Source organism: Topomyia yanbarensis, chromosome 3 (assembly GCF_030247195.1).
Source record: "Topomyia yanbarensis strain Yona2022 chromosome 3, ASM3024719v1, whole genome shotgun sequence".
Lineage (NCBI taxonomy): Eukaryota > Metazoa > Arthropoda > Insecta > Diptera > Culicidae > Topomyia > Topomyia yanbarensis.
The window spans coordinates 299,241,123-299,268,600 of NC_080672.1; the positions used below are offsets into that span (position 1 = coordinate 299,241,123).

General features: G+C 43.7%; 1 protein-coding gene across 8 annotated transcripts in view; it reads left to right on the forward strand.

The window, feature by feature from the left end:
* LOC131688868 (PDZ and LIM domain protein Zasp-like) overlaps positions 1-27,128 on the forward strand; it is a 218,001-nt gene extending 190,873 nt beyond the window's left edge. For 7 of the 8 annotated variants that reach the window (XM_058973452.1, XM_058973453.1, XM_058973455.1 and 4 more), the window contains 5 exons: positions 7,389-7,644; positions 8,260-11,740; positions 25,186-25,369; positions 25,442-25,681; positions 25,755-27,128. In XM_058973452.1, coding sequence (XP_058829435.1) covers positions 7,389-7,644; positions 8,260-11,740; positions 25,186-25,369; positions 25,442-25,681; positions 25,755-25,832 — 4,239 coding nt within the window. In that variant the 3' untranslated portion in view covers positions 25,833-27,128. The remainder of the gene's footprint in view (positions 1-7,388; positions 7,645-8,259; positions 11,741-25,185; positions 25,370-25,441; positions 25,682-25,754) is intronic. The other variant, XM_058973454.1, reaches the window with a different exon arrangement.
* Positions 27,129-27,478: the final 350 nt, after the last annotated feature.

Consider the following 27,478-nt stretch of genomic DNA (forward strand, 5'->3'; position numbering starts at 1 on the left):
ACATTAAGGTATTACTTCATAGAGGGAGGCGGTATTGTCTTTCTTTTGCTCGCGAGTCTTCCACAGCTATCCCTCAGCTTCAGCTGATCCATGAAATGGCTCGACCTTTGAGCCATTTAGCTTTCGACTCTTCTCCTGCTGATCTTTTCCATCTATTACGTTATGATTAAGATCTCGTCTCAGTGAGCCTTTTAACTACTGATTTCATTAACCTTTAAGTTTCCGTGAGTATTTCAGCTCCCAGCTTTATTACGATCTACTCGGATAGCTTCAGACAGTGAACTCACCCTAATTCGACTGAGAGTTCCTCGACGGAGGAATTTCTCCCGACACGGATACTCGTTTATTGAGCCATTTCGCTCCCCGCTCTGATATTTCTCTCTTTGAATTTATTGCTGGAGTATAACCCTTTTTGAAACATTAAGTGCGAACAGAATTCGGGAACAAATCATAATTGTTGAATTTGATTTCTGTTGTTTCTTACTTTCATCAGATTATTGGATTCCTTACTCTTAACTCTATCCTCGAAAATATTGCACCACAAGTTCTTCTCCGAACGACGCAGAATTACCTAATCTTGTTGAAATACAGCTTAACACGTATTCTGTAAATTTGATGACATTCCATTGCATAGTTTGGTAAACTTTAATAGATTTTTTTTCTGTATATTAACATGGCCATAAAATTTACCTAGATAAACGTAAAAAATAAGCTATGAAATCGCAAAAATTCGAGATCCCATCACAAACTTAGAAACGACTCGAGGTAGTAAACGCCACAGTTTCGAGCGTGGTTGATATATACAGCCAGAGAAAAATACAAACAAACATTAATTCGAAATTGTCCAGGATGTTTTTGGTCTGGCAAGCAATCTGCAGTTGCAGCAAGCGAAGTCAGATTTCGGTCACAACCGGGAACCAGGGCAGAGAATTTATCACAAAAAGTGCCTTCAAAAACGTCGACTACTTCTTTTGAACTAGAATGTGGTTCTTCGATGTTTTGGCCTGGTTTGACATCGTGCCGTTATGCAAAATCAGTTCTAGAGTTATCAAAATACATTTTGTGTAATTACGAAGCAGCAGCTAAAGAATTCAGATGTTACTAAAAATGAAATGAAAATGTAATGAAAGTAGAAGAAAACTGGGAGATAAGTTACATATATTACTAGGTAAAAATTTACGAGTGCAAAACTGTTTTTAACTATTGTTTATGACAAACTGAATCCTTTTCTTAATTTGAATAACGATCAAATTTTTGGCCACGGATTCTACGTAGAGAAATAATTTCGTGGATAACCTTTCATTCTAAAGCTAAATATTTTTAATCTATAGAAGTACACATAAAATAAACTACACCAATACCGCTCAGTTTGATGCGTTTTACTTCGGACTGAGCTAATTAAAATCAGAAGTGCGCATATCGATGGTTCGTTTGTTTGTTCCATTTGACCATGGATTATAATACGACCGATCTAACACTAAGACGAAACTCAAGTAACAATATGCCAATAAAATTTAATTTTTCCAAATATTTCTTGGTTGCGATCTAATCACGAAGATGTCTTTGAATTAATGTATTTCACAAAAATTGATCTTTATTAACATATTGAACGTGAGCAGTACTACGTTCCTTATGTGATGAAACTGGAAGGCTGTTAAATCAATCAATATTTTGTTGTTGTGTCCCCTTCAGATGATTCAGAATCAGGATGATTCATTTTCAAGCCTCGCGTTTCTTCCTAAGGAATAGGATAAGTAATAACGATTCTTTGGTTGGTTTAGTGTCTCTCGCCGTGACCCATAATTTATCTTTACAATTGAAGTTAAACCGGTTTAAGCAAAACTGAAATCAGAAACTCAAGAAGGATCGGAATAATAATCCAAGAATGCTCATCAAAATTCTTTTCTTTTGAAGTTTTCAAGCAACCAGCAGTGCAGACAGCTAGTATGATTTTATGCGCCCATCCTCAACGCGGGGCCACTAAAACACAGGGGCCCAGGCCCGGGTCCAGCGTAACCATGCATAAAGACGGTACTGACCATAGCTTCCGGTTCACTGGCCTTCCGACGATCCGCTTCAGACTGTGGCTGTTCGACACGATCTAGTCGATCTAGTCTAGTTTAAATATTTAAGAGTAACCCGATAGCGTGTCGAGGTCGGTCCGGTAGAACCGGGCATCCGGTTTGCTGGTGCCCCGATGACCGGAATAGGGTGCTGCGTCGCGTACTACTCAAGTGTCCAGTCCACTCCGGTAGAGAGTTCCCTGGCGAAATTTTTCCGAACCCGATTTGTAGTTTCACGGCGGTTTCCACGGCTCAGCGTTCACTCTATATGACAATGCCTGAGTGTGCATGTATGTGTGTACGTGGAAGATGGCTGGACCGATTTTCACAAACTTAGTCTCAAATAAAAGGTTGTACCTTTAGTGTACCTTCCTATCAGCTGCTATTGAATTTTTTGTCGATCGGAGTCCCGATTCCAGAGTTTTGGGTTGAAGAGTTTGGTCACACAGCAATATAAACTGGTACAACCATGATGTTAAAATAATGAAAAACTTATAAAAATTTCAAAATTTAAATTAATTGTTTATGCCAAATGGCTTTAAAATGCATGAAACATCGAGATTTGATTTAATCTCGAGAAAAAATCTCTTTTTTGAATAGGGACTTTTTGGACTTAGTTCTATGGACACATTGCTTTTTTCATTTGAAAATCGTGAATTTAATCTCGGCCAGAACTTTTTTGACTATAATAGGTACTATGGATTTTAACAGGGAACTTCACCAATCTGACACTTATCACTGTATCTCAATAAAATGTATTAAGAAGAGTTGCCGGACTCCTAACAAGTAGATTGCATAAGATTGAAACACTTCTCACTTCATATTCCAGCGTTTTAAACGAAACGAAAAGGTGGCAATATAGTTGCCACTGCCTTATGAAGGGTTAAACAAAATAAATTACTTTGACCGAGTGACTGCAATTCTTGCAAAATAATACCCTCTCAATCAAAAGTTTGTATAAGAGAGAGCTGCTCAAACATCTCGTTTCTAGTACCTTTCCTAAATGGTGTCCCACACCAAATTGCATCACGAAAAACGCTGTAGAAAATGGGTTACCATTGGGTATTTTTCCTGAAAATTTAGGTAGAAATAGTTTAGAATGTATTGTTGATACTGTGTACCCCCCCCCCCCCCCCCCCAACGTACCGGAAGTAAGGCTTATCGAAAAATACAGTGCAATTATGAAGAAGGCACTACGGAAGCATCCCAAGGAGTCAAATCTGAGGAAGGCATGAATAAAAAGTGTATTTCCGCACAGAAGAACATGCATCCAGATGTTGTACAGAACCTAATGGATATGGTGCGAACGTACGGTATTGGTATTAAAGTTGAATGAAATAAATATGCCAAAAGCTTACTAATGGGTTATATTTTATTGTCTGGAAGTTTGAAAAGTATCAGTCCGCTATGTAATTTTCTAGACCGTTTTCCGTGATGCAATTTGATGTTGGACACCCTTTAACAGTGCCATGTCCAATAGCGGTTTAGGAACCTTTCAAATTCCATTAAAGTTTTAGAGGTTACATACCTTTTCAAATAAAAAATCGAAAAGAAATGTTTAGTGCAACTCCTTTTGTACATATTCTCAAATTTTCATAGAGATCCGAGCAATAGATTGAAACGCGCCATCTGATAATCTTACCGAATTATGAAGCGTATAGGAATCGTCAGTGCATTTTTGTCTTTCTCATATAAGGAAAGACTATACATTCATTCTGAAACTGGACTTTTCAACTGAGACCAGGAGTGCCAAGTGTCATATACCATTCGACTCACTCCGCCCGACTCCATCAGTTTTTGCATAAATTGGAGCCATTTAGCTCTGAACATATACTCGGATAGCGTGACCGATGAACTTTCGTGAGCCAATTGGCTCCCATTACAATGTTCCATTCATCTCCTGTTTTTGTGAGCCATTTAGTTCCCAGTTTTGTCGCGATCTACTCGTATAGTGCCCGGCCGTGGGTCTACCCTACTCCGACTGAAATTCTTTCGGTAGCGGAATTTCTCCCGATACTGATACCCGTTGCATACACCGTTTGCTCACAGTTTGGATGTGATCCTTGTGAATATTCCTCAGAGATCGACCTATTCTACTTAATGACTACAACCAGTAGGTTTCGAGGTAGGTTCGGATATTCCGGAGCGTACCTTTCGGTTCTCTGGCGTCCCGACGATGCACCGCTGTACGAGCCCTACTAGATCTAGTCCCTGGCGGTTGAACTAGCCGGCTCACGGGCATCTCGGAGTGGGGGGGGGCGGTTGCCTAGGACGTGAGTCTGAAAATATCAAAGAATTTGTTGCATTTTTCAAGCACAATTGCAGTATTCTAGGTACTGACTGGACATTGCAAACTCACCTGTCTACTATTCAGTGCGCTGAGTATTATTCGTGTGATCTTTGTGAATCCGATTACGGAGCTCCACATCATTTGATATGTAACTGCCCTGCAGTAATGCAATTGCGTAGACGAATTATTGATTCTCCGTACATAGATGAACCTACGTGCGGGGAGCTAAAACTCACTTATATGTTATTTTTTTAAAATTCGTTTATTTGACACGGCTCAATGCGTTAGCTTAGAGGAGCCATGGGTCTTTTATATATTTACATGAAGTAAAAATAAAAATAAAAATTTATTTTGAGCCTGTAAGACCCCGTGCGCGCAACTTGCTATTGCGAGCGGAGATCTTTTTCGCATCGGGAAGATGTTCCTTCTTTCGCAAACTTCGGGGTTATTCATGTCTGTCTCGTTGATCATCTTGATTACTGCCATGATACTCGCTATCAGATGTTTTTCCTGGCTTCTTTCCTTGCGGGTCACGAATGTGAATACTCCATCCTTGGCGGTAGCTTCTTCACTGGTGGTATTAGTTGTTAAGTTTGAAGCTTTTGTAGTTGTCATTATTTCCTTAACTGCAGCCACAAATTTGGCAACCGTTTGTGGTTCAGGTAAAGGATATTGGAGCCTGTGTGTTGGCATATCTTTCAGGAGATGATCTTTCCTCAGCTGTTTCTGGGCAGGGTTGTCCGTAATGTGCCGTTTGTTCACAGAACTGGCACGTATTAGTTTGTAGTGATATGTACAGAGAGTTCGCTGTGTAATTGTATCACCCCCTTCTGTGTTGTACTGCAGGGTAAGGTAAGAGGGAATGGGTTGGTCTACCCGCATTCTCACTTCAAAAACACCATTTGAAATACTTGGGAAGTATTTTCTCCATGTGTAAAGATAGATTCCACTGCTCCGAAATGCGACATTAATCTTTTGATTGCCGCTATACAAGTAAGTGGAGATAAATCATGTAATTTAACTTCAATATTTCCATTATCCATGTATATAGGGATCTTGATTTCAGTGTTGTCACAAACAAGCACGTGTTTTAAGTTGTTCTGCGAAATGAATTTTTTTCGCATGGGCGAATTTGTTGACGATTATCAGCACCGTATGCCTGACGTGTTCAAGCTGTATGCAGGTGACTTCCGAAAACCGAAGCTGCATTTTCACCTTCATCAGATGTTCCACTTCACGAATACTTGGTCTTATGCGAAAAGACTGGAAATCAATGGCCACTGTGTTAGGCCGAGTAATCACGTTTTGTTGATGAGACTCTGTCAGCTGGATAGATCACGTAAGAAAAAAAATAACGGTATCCTTTGTTGCTCAGACAATACACACAAGGAACTGTTTTTTTTTCGTTCGCTTTGAACTGGCTCGTACAGAAGCAGGAGCACACTGAGTATCGTGACCGATGCCTTTGATGGTTGAAAACAGACTGATATATGTTATTGTTTCTTAACCCAGTGTGGGAAAGAGCGTCATTCATTCTGGAGTAAAGAATCCAACCTGTTTACTATTTTCTGTTAATATTGTATTGTGTTGTCATTTTCGCAGTGAGAAAACGATATTTCGTATATCCCAGATTTACTCAGTGTTTCTATCGGATCCTCTGTGGAGCCCATAATCGATTTCAACTAGTAGTTTCTACTACTTAAAATAAGATCCACGTCAAACTCTTTGAATTTTGTTGATCATTATAACCTATCAATTGATTGGCCGTATTGTTGTTGAAATCAACTGATATCCTTTCAAAACTTTCCATTGTCTTGGTACAGGTTGTGAGAGCTTATTGGTTGATTATATTCGACATATTTCATTGCATTCAAAATCAATATATACTATGCAGCAACAGTAGTGCCCTTATCGTGAATATCAATGCAAGGTACCTCTACTCGAGACTCACTACACACTTCATTTTTTCTGCCGAATCTCAGCTTTTTTGCATCTTTTGTCGAAATCTCAACACCTGAGATTCAGCAAACATTATGTTTTGCAGAGATCTCAGTAAAAGTGACGTTTGAGTGCTGAGACTCGGAAAACATTTCACCGAAAATCAGCAAACTAATCTCACTTTACTGATATATCAGTTTCTAAATTTGCTGACTACACAGTTGTTGGGAAATTGCCGAGCCGAATTGGGTCTGTAAAGATAATATTCGTATAACATTATAAATACCGTGTGGGATCCATAACCCATGCTCTATAATAGCGTTAGTATTGCAAAAAACGGGCTGGCAATCTCTGCACTTTTAAATCACAATATTTCATCTTTTCCAGCATGATAAAAGTATTAAATCTGCATAGAGGGCTTGACAACACATAAATATTGCTCTATATGCAGTTGTAAAGCAGATATAAGGCTACGTTACAATGCTTATTGGTTAAATGGGACGCCAAATTCCTATTTTCCGATCCTGCTTTTTTAAGCGGGTTTCACGAAGCTTAATCGGTTCATGCGACTTTTATTTTCGATGTCTCAAATGAAGTATGATTTCACCCGAACTGCACACAACGGGAACATGACCTTGAACGAAGATGCCAATATTTTGTAGCTCTGTCTGCCATGCGTTCGGTAATGAATCGAAGCACTATCCGGATTGTTATGATGACGATTCTTATTTGCGATATATTAAAATAATACAGTATTTTTAAAGCCTCAGTAAGATCAACTTCACGCTTTTTAAGTAGCAGTTTCTTTGAGTTAAATACTTTTTGGGCTTCAGTCTGGCCAGTTTTTTTGATTAGTTTTATTACTCGATAACCGTAGTAAACAAGAGGGTACAATGATTTCCTACTTTGACTGTGTCAGCAAAAGATGCGTCACAAATTCTTATCACAGTAATTTCTATTTCTGGCTAGCTCTTCAGAAAATAACATAACGGACGTCATGACGCCAACCTGTGCCGGCTGCAAAAAATCAATACTTGTCAAACGACTTTTAAAAGCGTCCTCTAATGGTATTTCTTTTTTTTCTTTTCCCCCACCAGAATCAAAACAACATAACCCCGAAACCATTCGGGGCACCGCTGCCGGTTAGCTCTCTGGCTCAACATCCGGCATCTTATCCACCGGTGACCGGAAGCGTACCAACTCCATTCGCAGCCGCTATAACCGGTCAGGCTCCGGCTCCCGCTGCTGTAGCATCGCTGCCAGCTTCCTATCCACCGGTTTCGCCGGCACCAGCTCCGGCTGCGGCCAGTCCATTCGCTCCGACTCCAGCTGCTGCTGTGCCAACTCAACAAGGTTGTTATTCATTTGCCATCGACTCGTACTAAAACCGAATCCGTTTTGCTATGACCTTACTTCAACCAACAACACTCAAAAATATGATTTGTTTCGTTTGTAGTTATACTCATTATTCATTTTCAAGATGTCATTTTGTTTAATCTTTTTTTCGAATGGTTCCTAAAATATCTTTCCCATCAACGACACTGTTCGACACCAAAACCGACACTGAAATGTTTTCTTTCCATCGATATACTGCAACTGTACCATAATCGAACCACCACTCACAGGAAACTACTACTTTTACAATAAAAAGCCCGTTCATCCACCTAAATTTAATTTTAGAGGTACGATATTTAGCTGTGCTGAACAAAACAAGCTAGTCGCTAAATGTCACCTGAACACGCTTTTCTCGTCGTCCCACGCAATTGATTAACTCGATCAACACTTTTAGCTCAAGCACAACTAAACGGTCTCAAGTTAACGCTTTTAATCATGCTTTTATTGCTTCATTTTACTTTTTTCTGCTTCTCGCTTTTTCACCAACTAACCACCAAATAAAAACGGCGCAAATCTATCCTGCCGTAAACCACCGAACCCTTGCGTTGTGCCAAAAACCACTAAACCGATCAGGCGATGTGCTGCAAAACGGAACCCAGGAGGAATGCGATGAAGAACAGGTACAGAAACCAACCGAATCTCCCGTCCCAAGTTTCACCTGGCCTCCGAAGCGCATCGTTGATGAAACTATCCCAACCGCATCCCCCATTTACATCCCGCCTCCGGAAACCCAGCGAGTGGTCGCAAAAGAACCGATTGTAGTACCACCGCCGCCGCAGTCCAAAGACAAAAACAAATCTCCACCGAAAGCTACGATGGCTCAAAGCAAATCCGCACCGGAGCTCAATAGAAGACAAAGTGATGCACACTATCAACATCAACAACAGGATCAGGAAGAAGAATGTTACGAGACCTACGCCACGACTACCACATCAACGTCTGCCTCATCGGAAGAGTATCGAATGTATACCACGCAGACGTCGCAACCAATTGTTACGTACTACGACACCCCCGTAATCGAGATGGACTTCCCATTCTCGTCTGGTCAGAGAAGTAACCAAGCAAGTACCGGCGCCATGTCGGATGCTTCGTACACTCATTTTGTGTTCCGCGACACTCCGCTAATAGAATCCGTTGAACCATCTATGGAACCGTCTGTCGAACCGGAACCGACTATAGAACGAACGAAATCTCCTCAAGGGCGCTATTCATCCAAACAACAGAAACGTGTCGAATTTCTTGATTATAGCAAAGAACTCGCCAATTACCTGAGAGCTGAAGACGCTAAGCGAGCGGCAGAGCAACAGAGTCAGGTAGAAATTGAGGAAGTCGCCGAAGAATTCACAATTCCACATTACGAACTACCATTAATCAAATCACCCAATCCCATGATCAATTTACCAAAGAAAATCGTTCCAAACCCAGTTCCCAAACAGTGGCAGAGCAAGCTTGTACAGGCCTTGTGTACTGCTCCTAATGAGCCGCTACACTTTACCAATGAACAAATTGAGGAAGCAAACTTCATGAAATCTCGCAACGAAGCGTACGCAAGGGAACAGGAGGAGAATAAGTTACGTCAGCTGGAGGCTTTGAAGAGGCAGGTCGATGCCTTGGAACGCCGCATGGCTAAGAATAAAGTAGAACCTGAACCGGAACCTCAACCGTACCCTCCACTCGACATCCCACGAAAAGGTTCAATAATGGCCAAAGTACTTGCGAGCTCAACCACCAAATCGGAACGATTTCCTAAATATCTCCCCGCACCGGTCGTTCCACTTCCTGCCGATTCGACTCCATACTTCCCACCACCACACACGATGGAGCCGATCCGAAGCGAAAAAATATCATCCATGCGCGTATCACCCTTCCTGGAAGCATTGACTACAGCCCCTTATACTCCGTTTCAGAAATTTGGTCATGAAATACCTTCACAAATGGAGAATATGCCGGTGCCGACTGGTCGAATATCGATGACGGATGCTCTGTCAACGGCCCCGGAACGGCCCTATACACCGTTTACCGAAGTGCAGTTCGAGCGTTCGGATATGTATCAAAAGTTGTTACACGAGCAACCTTCGATCCAGGTTGACCCGGGGCAAAACTATTCGGCGTTTGCCAGTGTAGCAGGAAATCGATCGCCAGTACCGTTCAAACCGATCATATCGGAGATCCGTGATGAACCGAACGAACAACCACAGCAGGAACCGGAACCTGAATCCAAACCAGAACCCGAACCGAAACCCGAACCTGTCATAGAACAGAAACCGGAAAAACTTAAAAATAAGAAACCCCCATACCCGAAGAAAGACGCTGGATCCGAACACTATTCGCTCGCTGCGCGCAGAGAGGTCAAGTCACCACTCAATCATCCAGCAGAAATCCCAACTTACCAGCGCAAGTGGTACAACCTTCCGACTCAAAATCCCCCGCGCACGCCGGAGCCGGAAGAACTCCGTCAGAACGTCCCGGTGGCATTTGTAGATACTCATTCTAGGTCCCATCTTGCAAAGCCAATCGCTCAACCTGTAAATATCAAAGATCAAGCTACGCCGAAAAAAATGCATGCATTCACAACCATTCAAAACCGTACCATCCCAGTCATACAGACGCCCCTGGAGGAAGATGCCGAGTTGGCACAGTACAACTATGCCCACTCAAGGCTCCAAGCCAAGGGAGTAGTCGACCGTGGTCAATCATTTACTCCGTCGTTAATTCTTTCGAAACATCCGACAACGATACCGTACTATCAGCACCAGCTGGGATTCGAAGAGTACTTTGCAGAATCTAAAGAGTTTGACGGGCGTCGTACTCCGCAAGTGGTTCGTAAATCACCAGCCTTCGGACCACCTCCGAATCCGCTGAAGGCATATGTGCCTCCTTCGCGCGAAGGCATTCCCGTCGAGTCGGGATTGTATCTATCGATGGGTAAGCTACACGGTGTTCCTTGGTACACCAATAAAGATCATATTCCGGCAGATATTCAGCAAAAGATGCAACAGCAGCAGCATGGCCTTGGCGGAGGGTATGACGTCACTCGTCAGCATAGGAACGTTAGCTATCAGGACAAACCGATGACAACATTTACTGAGCAGCATGGCGATACGACCGTTCAGACCCGTTCCCAGGAGAGCGCAATGAGGGACCAGGCATCATCCGAAAGAACAACAGCAAGTGCATGTCAGGTAGGGAATGCTTTAATCCAAAAGCGCACTAGAGTAGTTGAAGAGCACGAGCATACCCAAGCGGCCAGTACCGTTGAAATCGCTAAATTCTCTACGAAAATCAAGGAAGATGAGGCCCCTCCGAAAGGATATGTAGCCCAGCAAACCAGAAGGTTCTCGGGGCAAGATGATGCATTGAACGTGCCACCACAACTTCAGGAGCAATCTACCGTACCAGAGGCACCAGTACAACATCAACAACAACAGCAGGCCGTACAATCTTTCCCACCGAGCGTCCCAAAAACGACTGGCGCCTTTCCGTCGGTAGCACTCTTTCCCGAGCCTGTGGTAGATAAATTCCCAACTAAAAGTTCCCGCAAAGCGAGCATTCTTTTGCCTACCATAAAAGCACCGCGATCACCAACTCCGACCTCCAATCAGGGTACCGGATTCAAAGCTCAATTCAATGAGTTCATGGTTGGTGAGGGTACACTGCTTCCACTGCCACCGCAGCGAGAGGACAGTACCAAAGAACTAACCCAGTCGTGGCCACCGCAACTACCATCCTATCTATCTAACACTAACCCAACCGTCGGAGCGCAGTCCTCTATGAAGCCACCGTTGCCATCAGCCCCTGCACACGTGGCTCCGGCAACACTCAATGGTCACAGGCCTTCTATTAACAACAGCAGCATGGGCTTCAGTAATAACCTTGGCAGCAGTCGAAGCAATAATACTGATCGATCTGATGCTAGCGCAGGTTCCGGTTTATTGAACAAGGGACGGGCTGCCTGTTCTACCAGTGCTCCAACCCGTGGACGTGGTGTCTTGAACAAGGCCGTCGGACCTGGCGGCCGAGTTCCACTGTGTGGCTGCTGCAATCAGCAAATCAGGTGTGAGAACCACCCTACCACAAATCCTATAGTCGTATAATTGTTGTACTTTTTTGAGTGTTGTTTCTATTGTTACTCACGTTTTGCATGCAGTTTGACGTTATCGACTAACGAATGTTTGTGTCCGAACTAACTTATTTTCCCTACAGAATCAATCCACCAGAAGAAATCTCCGATCAAACAATCCAACTACGAACCTGGAATGGCAACAACCCTACTGGATAACTCGGTAAGCAAGCTGGCTTCCATTAACGGTAATAGCGACTACCGCAAGCAAGCTTCCGGTGTTCTAAAAGAAATGCTTGAAGCTAGACTGAAAAAGCACGAAGCTGCTAGCAAACCCTCCCCAACTACGTTGGATATCCTTTCTAAAAACAAAGAAAACCTCCTGAATAACGGAGACACCTTGCCCAAACGCCTCCTCAACCCATCCCATCCCATGTCCAGAATTATCGACATGTGCGATGCTTCGATACCCACTCCACCGCCTCTCCCAAAAAGTGTCCCACCGTACGTCCAACCAGTTCCGAAAGATCTCCAACCTCTTCCTACGGTGAATGTGAGCAGTGTTGTTTTGCGACCGAAGAATAACAACCACTCCGGACTCAACGGATTCACCGGCCAGGACGAAAGCCTTGGGCAGGTAAACCGCCGGAAAGTAAGTTCCGAACTAACCTCGCATGCGCGTGATAGACGTTCCTACGTGGAAAAGAATAACAATTGTCAGCCCGTGCCGACCGCGGATGTCCGCGATGGGAAGGATGTTCCGCCTGCTGAGCCTACCAAACCCCTGGCTCTGGTCGACAAAGTGCCGGTCTGTAACAAGTGTAACCACAAGATTGTCACGTAAGTATTTTGCTGTTTGACGTTTGACCGAATGATTGTTTTTGCTTTTATTGTTTGTTTGTTATTATTATAGTGGATAAGAAACAGTTTTAATTTTGTTTGGTTTGAATTTTTTTATATAGAATATCTCAAAACATGCGAAAAGTTTCAAACTTTTCATGGTCTATAAGTAAATAAACAATCCATTAAATTTGAAGACTGAAATTTGTTCTGGTTTTCATAAAAGCTGGTAAAATTATGTCTTACATTTCAAAAGAAAATTAATGTTTAAAGCGTGTAAGCGCCACTTCAGTACGTAAGGCAAGCCGAGAATAGGTTTCCCGGATTTCCTTTGCGTAAAAAGAGCCGTTCAGTCGCAATGGTACTCGAACCGCTTACTCGTTTCCGAGGATTCTACAATGTCCCGGAATCCAAATGATGGCGGTGTTTTGTTCAGCTTGGGCCTGTATAACTTGAATCCAAGGATATCACAAGTTGTAGGTTGTAGTGATGTGATTCCGCTGGCCAAATTGGTACGAATACCGTAAGGTTTTAAGGCCGGATTTGTGGCAGCTAAGAAAACTGCAGCTGCTGCGGCGGAGAATACGAAGCAGAGAACTGGTAACCGATTAAACATGCAGGTTTCCATGTCAGTGATTCCGATGCCGACGCATTCCAGGGTTCTGGAGTCGCTGTCGCTGTACGCGGAGGGTACGTCTTCTATATTAGGTTTCTAAAGTTCTATTACCGACGTTATAAGGATCACTGATTTCGCTTCCGCTTTGAAATTATTTTTAATGGTCATGCCAAAAGAAAGTCGGGACAATCCAATAGCTGGCCTCGTCTTAGTATACCGTGGACACCACGAGAAGCTGTTGGTTGAAAGTGATTCTTTGCCTTCTCTAGACGAGCAATCCCTTTACCGTCCCCGAAACTCTTCTCAGCGAAGCTTACTTATCTTTTAGTGAGAGTTTCTGCCATGAAGTAGTCTAAAGAAAGTTTGCCAGATTCGGCACAGGTCACGTTAGCCGCAGGCGATGGGAGTAGAAATAGTTGATGTGATTCTGACAGCCTGTTTGTAGACCTGTCCGGGAATGGCCAGGTGAGTTGAATGTCTAAGAGAAACGTGCGATTTAATGCCTCAGAGAGATCTAGAGTAGCAATCTCGGTATTCTGACCGGAATGTTTAACATCGTGTAGAGCATGGGCTTTTTTTTGTTTTTTTTTTTTTTGAGAGCAGTAAAAAACTTTCCAGGAAAACCCTAGACCTGAGGGAAAATGTAAAAACCCCAATGTCTCAGGGAACGGGTTTGGACTGCCATCACCCGACCCGCTAAAAAACGACTGCTCTTGCCCAGAACCTGATTCCTCCCCGGCACTACCATACGGCATTACTTCGGGGAGGGGTTTTTATGTGCACAGCATACACTCTAATTCAACTACTTACTAGTTCGTTTCTTCCGCAGGGTTACAGCCCCACTCCTCTACACAACACCAATTCTCTACCATCCACACAGACTGGCAAGTTCTGCATGGCTGTCGGAAAGCTGGCTGTGAGTCGAGGCTTAGTACTCCTCCCCTACGAATACAGTCTGGGCGGCAAACTTCAGACTGTCTAATTCACCGAGCCCTTCGGCTCCCTTGTGCCAGTTAGCACCGCAACTACCTTCTCGCACCATTCAGCGCCGTTTACTCGCTGAGCACCAGACTTGTTCGCGAACTACTCGGTCTAGTCCCCGACGATGTACCTAGCCTACTCCGACGGAGTATTCCCCGGTGAGAGAAGTTCTCCCGGAACCGAGCCAACCAATCAGATGTCGAGGTCAGTTCGGCGATTCCGGTGGAGCAGGGCGTCCGGTTCGCTGATGCCCCAATGACCTGCGACTGGAGGTATTTCGTCGCGGTCTACTCAGTCTAGTCCTCGGTGGTGGATCTAGCTTACGCCGACGGAGAGTTTCCCGGCGAAGGAGGCTCTCCCGATACCGATTCTTTTTTTGTTTTAGCACCACAATTTCTTGAGCCCTTTGGCTTCCGCTCGTTCCGTTTCGCTCTACTTTCCCGATGAGCCATTCAGCTCCCGCCCTCACTTGTTCGCGAACTACTCAGTCTAGTCCCCAACAATGGATCTAGCCTATTCTCCTGAAACCGAGCGGTAGATTTCTCCTGATTCCGATGTTCGTTTTTGTGAACCATTTAGCTCTCCGCGTCGTCCCGATCTACTCGATCTAGTCCCCGGCGATGGATCTAGCCTACTCAACGGGCCATACAGTAGGTGCTGAGGTCTATCCGGCGATTCTGGTTGGAGCGGAACTTCAGCTTCACCAGCGCCCCAACGACCTACTGCTAGCTCTGCGACGCGGTCTACTCGGTCTAATCCCCGGCGGTGAATCTAGCCTACTCACGAGCTACCCGGTAGGATGTCGAGGTCGGTTCAGTGATTCCAATGAAACTTAACGTTTGGTTCCCAGGCGCCCCGACGACCCAACTCGGTGCTACGTCACGTACTACTCAACTGGTCCCCGGCGGTGGACCTAATCTACACAGTTGGAGAGTTCCCCAGCGGCGGAATTTCTCTCGAAACCCGATTTGCGGCTTCTTGTTGGTCTCTTCGCCACTTCCTCTGCAGCTCGGAGATTATTCTCGAGACCACTCTGTTGACAGCGTCCCAGGTATGTTCGTCACGGCACATCTCTTCGACGTTATTGTCCACTGTCATACCAGGTATAGCCCTACGAACTTCTTCGAATCTAGGGCATTGGAAGACCACGTGTTCCGGTGTCTCCTACACAGTCGCACACTCCGGGCCAAGGGGTGATGAAGCATGTCCAAACCGATGCAAGTACTTCCGGAAGCACCCGTGTCCGGACAAAAACTGCGTCAAATGGAAGTCTCCATGCTTACTATGTACCCAGGCCGATACATTTGGGATGAGTTCCTTTCTCCGCGTTGTCACACTCCTGTTGCCGGAGAGCTTGGGCCTGCGTTGCAAACTATGTATCGGTTCCGTAGCCAAGTCAAAAAGTATGCTGGCCTTGATCTAGGTTTTTATTGCCTTCGGGATAATGAACGAGTCGATGATTTATTATTCTCTCCATGAACTTGTCAATACAGGGAGATTGGACGGACGGGACGGGGGAGATTGGACGGAAATCTTCCGAGGTAGACAGGAGTTGTCGTGTGACGCTTCGGGATATGGGATCACTAGGCTGTGGAACCAACTCAGAGGGATCGCATACTCAATGTCATCGTGATCCACGACAGATAATGCTTTACCTCTGCATGCCGGAAAGGTTTGTTGGTTTCTAATGAGATGCCGTCCTCTTACATATAAATATAGCCAAAGAGTTTGTTGATGCATTGTTATGGCGTACGAAATTGCTATCGTAGGCTTCGAGAGCAGACAACGAAGCAAAGTAGACCTTCTGCAAGTCGGCCCTGTAGTAATAAAGCAATAATGCATGGAAGCTATGCCATGTATTTGTGGTCCCAATCAGGGTGGTGGCCATTGACATCATCAAGGACCAACCTGGGTTCTTAAATGGTTACTGATCATTGATAAACCATACTACATATATATATATATATATATATATATATATATATATATATATATATATATATATATATATATATATATATATATATATATATATATATATATATATATATATATATATATATATATATATATATATATATATATATATATATATATATATATATATATATATATATATATATATATATATATATATATATATATATATATATATATATATATATATATATATATATATATATTATATATATATATTATATGGGAAAAGATTGCTCAATACTGACCCCAACAATTGATAGGTTCGTGTTTATTTCAATCTAAGTGAAAGGGAGTTGAAACATTCCTATAGCGTTCGCGCACTTTCTGCGCTTATGTGATGTGATGGACATCCTGAATGACCAATATCACCAGCAGATCATCGCGTGTGAGTAACTAGAGGTCTGCGAAGTTATTATTATTATTATTGTTTATTGGGGCTTTAATCTATAGGTCATTCGCCCATGAAATAAAGCGGGATTACAATTAATAAATGTTACATTTCATTTTGTTTGCGGAGGGTTTGCGTTATCCATTTTATTGTTTAAATGCTGTCGTATAGGCCGGCGTCCTTTAGGAAGAGGAGGAGTGCCTTCTCCCGAACCGGGTCGTTGGATAGGGTGTCCCGTATAGGACCAGTCAGGCCGTACTGACGCCGTAGGTCCTCCAGTTCTCGGCAGTTGCACAGCAGGTGTTCAACGGTGAGCCGGGTGTTGCAGGAGGCACATTCTCGGACGGGCTCGCTGGACACGGTGTGTGCGTGGGTTACTCGTGTGTGCCCCACGCGGAGTCGGGAGAGTACTTTTTGTCCCCTTTGGCTATCTCGGTCGGTTCAGGTGTCGGCTGAGCCTTTGAATTTTTGGGTGTGATTTCGAGAACTCCGCCAGTGGTTGGTGAATCCGTTCTGCAAGCTGGTGGTGAATCCGTTCTGCAAACTGGTGTTGAATTCCCTGATGATGTCAATGGTTGGAGTCTCATTAGGGAGCCGGGTCCGGGCCCGTCTGCCGATGAGGGCTAATCGGTCGGCATCTGTGTTACCCTTGATGCCGCTGTGACCCGGAACCCAGCAGATGGTAACCAGTGGGTCTCGAACTGTCTCGATGGCCTGAACGAAGGGATATTTGGAGGTCCCGCCAGCAACGTCCCTCAGGACCGAGAGCGAGTCTGTAAAGAAGACCGTCGGTGTATCGGTGGGTCTTTTGATCATTCCCACTGCAATGGCGGCCGCTTCCGCCGAGAAAACTGAGCAGGAGGGCGGTAGGCGGAAGGAGATCCCGTTCCCCAAGCCGCTGATCCTCGCTCCTACACCGTCGTTCGCTTTCGAACCGTCGGTAAAGATTTTAGTGTGATGTGAATATCTTCGGTTAATTAGCTGTCTATATTTAACTAGTATGCTGCTGGGGTGGTCGCCAACTTTTATAGTACGAGCAAGGCTGTCGTCGGTGTTGGGTCCGGGGTCGTACCAGGCCCGCGGTCTCACCCGGTGTAGACGAGCGATGGGTGGGAGGTCGTTGCTGGTGGTGGCGGTGGTGAGAAGGGGGCACCCGTCGCCCGAAGTTTTCTCCAGGAAGTTAGTGCTCTTCTGAAGGCCACCCTGGCTGTTTCCCAGCGGCAGGGTAGTACTCCTGCCTCTACACAGGCAGCTTCGGCCGGGGTACTCGGTAGTAGACCGGAGGCTAGCCGCACCGCTCCGTGGTATAAAGGCCCGAGGATGTCGGAGAGTCCGTCTAGGTTCCGGCAAGTCATCTCGATCCCGTAGAAAGTTCTGCTGTGGATAAGAGATCGTCCGACGTTCAGCGCTGCTCGGCGGTTGTTTTTTGGGTGGTGGGCGCAAATGGTTTGGACTAATCGCTTTCTGCTCTGGCAGTCTTTTTTCAGTCGCCGAAAGTGTGGTATCATTGTCAGTTTCCGGTCGAGGGTGATACCGAGGACGACCGGTTCCTTTCGGAACGGTATTACTGGGGCGTTGGCTGGGTGATATGTGCTGCAGCAGTGTGTAATGGCGCACTTGGTGGCGGCGATGTTGAATCCAGTGGCGAGTGCCCATCGGCCGACTGCGTTGACGGCGGCCTGCAGAGATATTCTTGTGCGCGGGATCGTCTTCCCGAGGGCCACCAATATGATGTCGTCCGCGTACACGAAGACATAGACGCCCCCGGATAGCGCGGTGAAGAGCGAATTCATCCTCACTAAGAAGAGGGTCACGGCTGGTATCGATCCTTGTGGCACTCCGTTGGCCTCGCGGAATTCGTCGGAGAGTGTGCCACCTATGCATACCCGGAAGCCGCGGTTGGTTAGGAAGTTTTGGATGAAGACGCCTAGGTTCCCCTGTATGCCCCATCGTTGGAGTTGTTGAAGGACGCCTTCGCGCCAGACTGTGTTGTAAACTTTTGCTATGTCGAGTATGGCAATATCGGCGTGGATGCCTTCGGACCTTGCTCAGTCTAATACCTCGCCGAGTGAGCCCAGGTGGGCTCCGATGCCGAATCCCTTCCGGAAAGCGAATTGGCGTGGGTCGAGTAGATTCTCGTCTTCCAGCCACGTGGTCAGTCGCCGGTTGACCATCCTCTCCAGTGTCTTAGCGGTGCATGACAGCAGGCTGATTGGCCTGAAGTCGCTCGGGTCACGGGTACCCTGGCATTTTTTAGGAATAGGGACTACGTGGGCCAGTTTCCATTCCTCTGGGAAGGACCCGCGTTCTCAGATAGTGTTAAAAGAGTCTAGGAAAGCTCTTTCGCATCCGGGCGGAAGATGCCTACGCATCGGGTAACCAATCCTGTCAGGGCCGCCGGACTTTCCTCGTGCGTTAGTGAGAGCGACGGCAAGTTCAGCTCCGGCAAAACGTCTGTTGTAGGTGGCTGCGGAGTCTGGCGTGAAGGTCGTAGGGGAGGCTTCGAGTCTGCTTTTTTCTGAGCGAATGCGGCTGGCAGGGCTTTGTCGGCGGATAACGATTCGAAGTGGCAGCCTATCTTGTTCGCGATTTCCTCGGGATCAATAATGGTGGTAAACCGCTAAAGAGTATCCATTTTGTCGACGTTTGCCACTGAGCGCGTTGACCGTTGGATACCGTCCACGAAGTTTCTCCATCTGGTTCCTTTAGCCGCTTGGATTGTTTTCCTCGCAGCGTTTCGGAGCGTTCTAAAGTTGTCCGCTCTTTGGTCCCGAAGGGGGTGATTGGGCGGTGTTTTTTGTAAGGTGCGGAGTGCTTTCTGGCGAGCTTTGACGGCAGCGGCCACTTTCGGATTCCACCAGTGCACGGCACGGTGTGGTGGTACCCCGCTTGTTCGGGGTATGGTTTCTTTCGCTGCGTTGACAATAGTTTCTGAGAGTTCGACCAGTGAGTACGTACGGTCTCGATCAAGGTGGAACTGTATGGCAGCGTCGTAGGCATCCCAGTCGGCGTTTTCGTATCGCCAACGTCTTCGTCGGGTGGTTTTAAGTTGGAGGCGATTTATGCGTAGCACGATGAGGAAGTGGTCACTCCCGGCGGTATCGTTGGACGTGGACCATGGAACTGGAGGCGATGGTGACGTCGAGGGCGGAGGAGGCGTTGCCACGGATGAACGTGGTACTGCCGTCGTTTAGTATCACGGCGTCGATTTCCTCGATGAGTTTGACGATCTCGTTACCTCGGTGGCAGCACTTGTCCGAGCCCCAGGCCGGATGGTGTGTGTTGAGGTCCCCCATGACGATGAGTGGGGCGGGGACCTGGTTGATCAGGCTGGTTAGTTGGCTTCGTATGTTGGTAACCCCTTGTGGTAGGTAGATGGATACAATGGAGCAGCGGATGGTGGTTGATATCCTCCTGGCGACCGCTATTAGTTCCGTGTTGAGGGGGAGGTGCACCGACAGGAGTTCCACCTTGATGCCCAATCCGATGGTTTGGTGGTTGTTGTCTCCTCTGGCCGTCTCCCATTCGTATCTGTTTCCGAACCATGGGGTGGGGTCAACGCCGGTGTGCAAGTGGGTTTCCTGAATGGCGAGGCAAAGTGGTTCGGTGCCGGCGATTATGTTCTGTAGGTCCTCTAGGTTGTTCCTTAGGCCGTTGATGTTCCACTGGACGGCTAGCGTGGAATATTCTGAGCCGGTGCTGTTGGTCATCGAGACGCTGTTGAGACTGCGCGGTGGGCTACCTGGAAATGATTCGGAGCCGTACGACTGGTCTTGGTGGGAGTAGGGTGTGGTTAGACTTACCGGGTGGTGATCCGGACCCCCTGCACCAGCAGCCGCCAAAGGCTCGTCAGTGAGGGCCGGGAAGAGGCTTTCTCCCTTGATAGGAAGCTATCGATTTCGTGCGCTTTTTTTGTGTTGAGGGGGTAATTTTTGTTGCAGTTGTTGATGGGTGGTCTGGCGTACGTCCCTTCCAATGACCGCGGGAGGTAGAGCAAGGGGTCCGCAGGCGTTGTGTCGGTGGTTTTTGTGCGTTGCGTTGCGGGTAGGTTTTGGTATCATTTTCTGAAGCGTGTGGTCAGCCAAACGTCGGCAGTTCGATCATTCCTTGAAAAAGATTTTGTGGCGCTGAATTGTTCTTGTCGGTTAGAATGGTGATATGAACTTACCCGGGATGTGCCCGGGCCTCCAGCACCAGCAGCCGCCGGGGGAGCATCGCTGCAAGGCGGAACGTCCCCGGTCAGATTGTTCTAAGATTTGCTTAGGTTTTGTATCATCGCTGTTTCGAGCGACTATATGTGGTGGCCTCTCAAAAGGCCAAGGAACCTTTTTCCTGAAACAAGTGAGTATAAAATTTTAAAAGTGATTAATGGTGTAGCACTCTTCAGTTTTTTCCAAAGTGTACCGAGAGCGTCTTTTAAGGCAACTCTTCAGATTCTCCTGGCACTTTTTGTGCGCGGGCCATGGTAATAGATCATGTAAACTCTCCCAACAATTGGTACGCTTTTCAACATAAAATACAAAATATTCTCTGGGCACTCGCTACTCTGTGATCTTGCCATTCAAAATCTTTGCACACCGGTGCGAGATGTCCTTAAAACAGCAAACCCTGTACTTCAGTATATCTATGCCAGACAAACTCGAATCGCTGAGGACGCTGTCGATCTCAAGTTAGTGAGCAGGTATTTAGACGCAGTAGTCCCTTACGGAATACTTGACACCAGTAATATCATTTGCTTGATTTAGATTCGATATCACAGTGCTGAGCTTATTCGGGCGAACTTTCGAGATATCTGTCACGGTTTACCTTTCTTTCGAACTCTTTAGAATACTTAGCGGATTATTTTTGAACCGAAAGAAGATCAGATATTGACCAACTGTCTTCAATAAGAAATCTGAGTCTTCAATGACGAATCTCCATTTTACCATCACCTGGGTCATTTTCACGAGGAATTATTTATGCATGTACCTGAAGCCCATCGGAACGCGAAAAACTTTAAAATGAGAAGGAAGGTGCAGAAATTACGGGAGATATAAGAAATTGTAAGACCAGTCAATGGATAGTAAAGCCAAAAAGTCGTCGCCTTTCTTTTCTCGATATATAGCAGGATGCTACAGATCATAAAAGCATCGTTGTTTTGTTCACTTGTGCAAAAGAAATGTCGTGACAGCATTACGATTGCTAATTCGAAACTAATAATATGCACCGTAATCAACAATCCATCAACCAGATCACAGCTCCTAAAATTTTTCTCCTCAGTATACTTATCCTTGATATAAAATGTACTGAATAGATGAGTAGACCTTGAGGGCATCCACAGATCCCCAGTTTCCGAATATCTACTGTCTTAACGATGAAGACAGCTGATGTCGATTGCTAAGCATTGCGTGTATTCAGTTCGTGATATATACAGGTACTCTATAATCTCGTCCAGTTTCCAAAATGGATTCGCTATCAAACAATGCTTCAATGTCACAAAAAAATAAACGTGATTTTGCCAAACTTTTCAATATTATAGGAAACATTGTTTAACAAGTAGGTAACACTTCCTCATTTCATATGCATGTGGTATTACATGAAGCGGTCGACGACTCAGACCAACATCCCGAATGTAGTAGTCTATTGAACAATCCGCTGATTTTAGAAGGAAAGAGTAGGTATGTGGCCACGTTTGAGAATGAATTTTACAACCATTTTACGCCACGCTAATGGAATGTATCCTGTTGCAAAGCTGCAAGTCAATTTTCAAAATATACTTGAAATGTTCATATTCTCATTCAATTGGAACTGGAATGATTCCATGTTTTCACTGAAACTGAAATGGCTCCAACTTAACTCGGCGTCTGTGATTCTAAGCTCTTCTGCATAACTTTTTGAGTCCAGCAAGTTCGGCATTCTACAAAAGGGTTCCTCTAGAAGCGCGCATAACTCGAAGCGGACAAGCCTCTTGGTATGATGTTACTATGAGTGAGTTTGTTTTATTTTATTATATCTTATCAAAGCACATGGAAATTCAAACGTTGGAAAATACCCATAAAACCTAATTGCCAATCCTGCTTCGTAGAGGTCCCAGTTCGCATATTTGGGATTACGATGTGTTACGATATCTAGTGAGACGTTTAAATGGTGAATGACGATGTACTTATGGTCAGATAATGACGGTTCGAGCTTATTGTATACGAACCAGCTTACCTTATACTGTTAGAGCAGAGGGTTGTATCTAACACGGCTGAAATTACGTCAACAGCGTTTTCGGACTACTCATCAAAAACAGCAAAGTTTGTCATTTGCTGCTATGATTTTCGCGATTAATCCTCCTATCAGTGATACTCCCAACAATTTTTTTTTGAAGAAGAAGAAATGCTCCAACGTCTTTGGAAAAGTTGTGTAGATTGCTTTTACGAATATCTTTGCAGAATACAAGAAGTATCTTATGTACTTAAGAAGTTATGGCTCGTTATATTTGGATGACCCCCAAAAATATTTTTTTAAATATCTTTTCTATTATCATTCCTACGGGTTTCATATATTCTGCAAAGTTATTTCAATGGTCAAAATGTATAATTTTTATTAACGCATAATTTTTCTGATCTCGAGTGTTTTCGAAGATATTTGACATTTTTTGAAAAAAAATAGTTTTTTTTAAATCATCAATCCAGCAGAGGAGACAACGAGAGACAAGTGAACTGTGGTGAATTTATTTTATAGTGCTGATATAGCATTTCTAGTTGCAGTTAGAGCTGGCTGCCCGTTTTTTTCGTTCAAAAGTTATTGCTTTTAAAACTTTTGGTAATTTTTCCAAAAATTACCCAATAACTTCTAATTCACAAGAGATCAATGACCAATGATATCTTCTGGAAAGATATGTATCTTAATAAGATGAACAAGTTTCTTGAACGCGCTGAAGCTTTATCTACGATATTTAAGAAATCATGTTGAATAAAAGCTTTTATGGGGTCATTCACAAACAACGGTCAATAACTTCGAGTGTACTATAAATAGAGATTTTTAGTCTTCATTAAAGATGCTCGCAAAAACAAGTTCTTCGACATTTATGAATACTTTGTAGCAAATATCTCACTTCAAGGGGAATTAATCACTATAACTATATCGTCAAAATAAAGGTCTTGGATCATCCTAAAACATCACAAGAAGATATCATTGCTGTAAGCTTTAACGTTTTCTCGTGAATAATTTTTCGCACGGTTTTGGCGAAAAAAAACCACTGTGCGTCGTTGGGAATGAGAAGGAAAAACTTTCTCCAAGCACCCTTCGTAACGGATTGCGTTTCTCCGTATTGCGACACCATTTTTAATATTGTGTAACTTACCAACCTGTGCTAGGTCATGCGGACGTACTTTGACTTTACCGTCATCCATATAGGCAGGGATCTTGGTTTCAACATTGTCATACTCGACACTACTCCGACTCATTAATCAAATGAAATCCAAGGAAAAAAAGATTCAACGCTGTGCTGCATGTTGTTTTTGCAATAAAGTTTTCTATCTGAGTTAAACTTCTGAACGTTATCAGTACATAATTATGGACGTGATGTAGATGTATGTAGGTGACTACGTTAAGATTATGCCCCATTTTCATTTTTAGTTCTACTTCGTCTACACTGTATGTCCAATACGACTTTATCACCATGCCATTTCTAATCCATCGAAATTGTTTTTTCCCGTAGTACCGGAATTTTATTCTCTGTTGCTCATTCGCTTCCCTGCCTAGAGTACATGATATTATGTAGAGTAGGAAAAAATTACCCATACTTTTTGTCTTAGTGTAGTCCTCAATTTTAAAAGATGCAGTAATGATCATATCTGCTCTTTTGAGACCTTGGTGCATTATAAACAAATGCAGAAAGTTTAACTTGAATCGGTTTATGTTAATGTAACCAATTGTTATAAAATAGTATTATGAACTTGAAAATTCGAAGGACCATTCAGAAAGAGGCAGACAAAGAACTGCCAGAACCTCTCGCAACCAATAATATTGGAACGAAGGTTAATTGGAGTTACGGTCTGCCGTAACTGCGGCCAAGATCAGAGTGTATTAAACGAAAGAATAGTTAAAAAATAGGCGCAGAGGCGAAAAACTTGGCCAAATCAACCATTTCTTCTCAATTTACGAGGACACCAAGACAGTCAGTTAAACACCAGGACGTGTGCTGGGAAACCAAGGCGTCTGGTTATTCTATGTTACAGATGTTGTACCGCAAGTCGCATAAACTTGCGTTGACGAATAATGGTTTTCAGAACATTTGACTTTAATCTGAAGGTTCCCTTCCATTTAGTGCATTTGATATAATGTAATTAAGTATCCTATAGGTTCTACTACGTCACGCTGAAATTGAGTTAAATACTTATTTTATTTAAAAAATTATTATTTTATTAAAAATCTCAAAATAAAAAATTCTCTATTTCATAAAAATTTCTGCATAAATTCCAAACTTGAAAAAATATTGATATGTTGCTTAATTTTCCAAACTCAATGATTGATATTCTGGTACAAAGAACAAACACCGTTTAAATCACTGCACAAACACTGTTTCTTATCCACCTTCGTTGTGAACCACCTTAGAAATCTATCACTATTTGCAAGCTAACCGATCTATAACCGACCTTCCTCCAGGGGTCCATTTATCACCGCTCTTGGCCGTATCTGGTGCCCGGACCACTTCATCTGCCACAACGCCAACTGCAAACGTGCACTGGCGGATATTGGATTCGTCGAGGAGAAGGGCGATCTGTACTGCGAGTACTGTTTTGAAGAGTTCCTGGCCCCAGTGTGTAGCAAGTGTAACATCAGAGTGAAGGTTTGTTTCACTTCAAAGACTTAATTAATGAACAATTACTAAAAGTGGAAATATTTCCTAACAAATTTTCAGGGTGATTGTCTGAACGCGATCGGCAAACAGTTCCACCCCGAGTGTTTCAAGTGCACCTACTGCGGTAGACAGTTCGGCAATAGTCCGTTCTTCCTGGAGGAAGGCGATCCCTACTGTGAGAACGATTGGAATGAACTGTTCACGACCAAGTGCTTTGCCTGTGGATTCCCCGTGGAAGCCGGCGATAAATGGGTGGAAGCCCTGAACAACAACTACCACAGTCAGTGCTTCAACTGCACCGTAAGTTCTTTTGTTGTTTACCGGAACATCAGTTGATCAAGTACAAAACTATTTTTTTGTCATTTATTTCCAGAGCTGCAAGAAGAACCTCGAAGGACAAAGCTTTTTCGCTAAGGGTGGACGTCCATTCTGTAAAAACCACGCTCGCTAAAAGGGTCCACTCTCCCGGATGGTTGACAAAAGTGCATAAGAAGGGTCAACTGTTTTTCCTTTAAGTTTTTATCTGTTGCACATAACTTCTTTATTTTCGATTGCTATATCTATATAGTTTTATAACAAAACTCGAGAATCACAGCGCGAATGGCGAGAAGTTTTCATCAATCATTAACATGTTCGAAACCAAAAATTCTTCACAAAAACAACGCACGCACACGCTCGCACCCGAGTCCTGGCAGTTGACAGTCATTCATCATTGGAATCCAGATAAATATCTCATTCATAAACAAAAATCATAACCCCCATCAAAAACACTAACGATACGCAGCTTTCAATTTAGAGCAACATCATTCACTAAAGTTGAAAAAAGTGTGCATAAAGGGAGAGAATAGAAGAAAGAGAAAGAGAGAGAGGTACACCGCAACATGCTTTCCGCAGGAAAGCATAAAAGCTTTCAGCGTTTCATTATGTTGACCGCATGTAAAGTTCACAGTGTTTGGCGCTGCTAGTAGCTGAGAGAAACTTGAATCCCACATCGTCATCCACACTGCTATGCAATTATTGAAAGCATGGCGATCTTGAAACATTTCAGAAGACTTAGTTGCCTTCTGAAATCTTTCAGCATGCGTGGGAAATGAATACTTTAGGTAATCAGTCAAGCTACAATTTTATTCGACTAATCTAAAGAAAATTTATTCTAAGTATGCGTATAAGAGTAAACAGAAGAGATGATATCATTTATTTTATTTTATTTGAAACGTATGTAGGAATGCAAAAGTGTCTGCGCACTTTTTCTTCGTTATCAAATTCAAAAGCAGCTATTTAAATTTTAGCAACAAAACAACAGAAACTGTTTAACACGGAAAGTTTTGTAACTTTAGACAAAAAGAGGAACATTATTTACAACCAACTATGTAAAAAATACTTAAGTCTCGCTACTACTTCTTGGTTTAACCGACAAGCGGAGAGTAGAGGAAAAGAACATATGTCCAAAAAGTTTTGTGTGTGATAAATTGTAAAAAATACGTTTTTATTTAAATTTTATTTAAGCCCAATATTGCAGAAGACGAAGGATAAATTGAAGTTGTTTAGAATGAGAGTACTAGAAGAAGGGAAATTATTTAAGGAATCGCATTGCTGACATCGCGGAGAATAGGATGCTTTATTTTTACGCTTCAAATATCAGTTCAATATCTTTGGTTATTTGAAAAGAAAAAAAAAACAATGGCAACCGATGTATAAACAGACGTAAGAAAGTTGAGTTAATAAAATAAAGAACTCTTGCATTGTAGAGAGAGCCTTAATGTCAGTATCCGAAAACATTTGATCTACCTGTGATATGATTTTGGTGTTCACTAACAGTAACTAAAATCGACGGTGAAAATCACTAAGTCAATTCGCATATTGTGTTTCGATGTAAACTTTCTCATTCAACGTACTGTGTCTCTGATAGAACAATATTTTCACATAAAAATGATTATCACTCAAGTACTCCGTAATCGAAAGATCAGATGCTCCACTTTCATCTGAGAATTACTTTGAAATATTCTTTCGGTTGGTCTAGAACATTTATTTTTTTAATATCTTGATGATCACTTTTTAAGATAGTTTTTCAATTAATAGTTCCAAATTAACATCGCA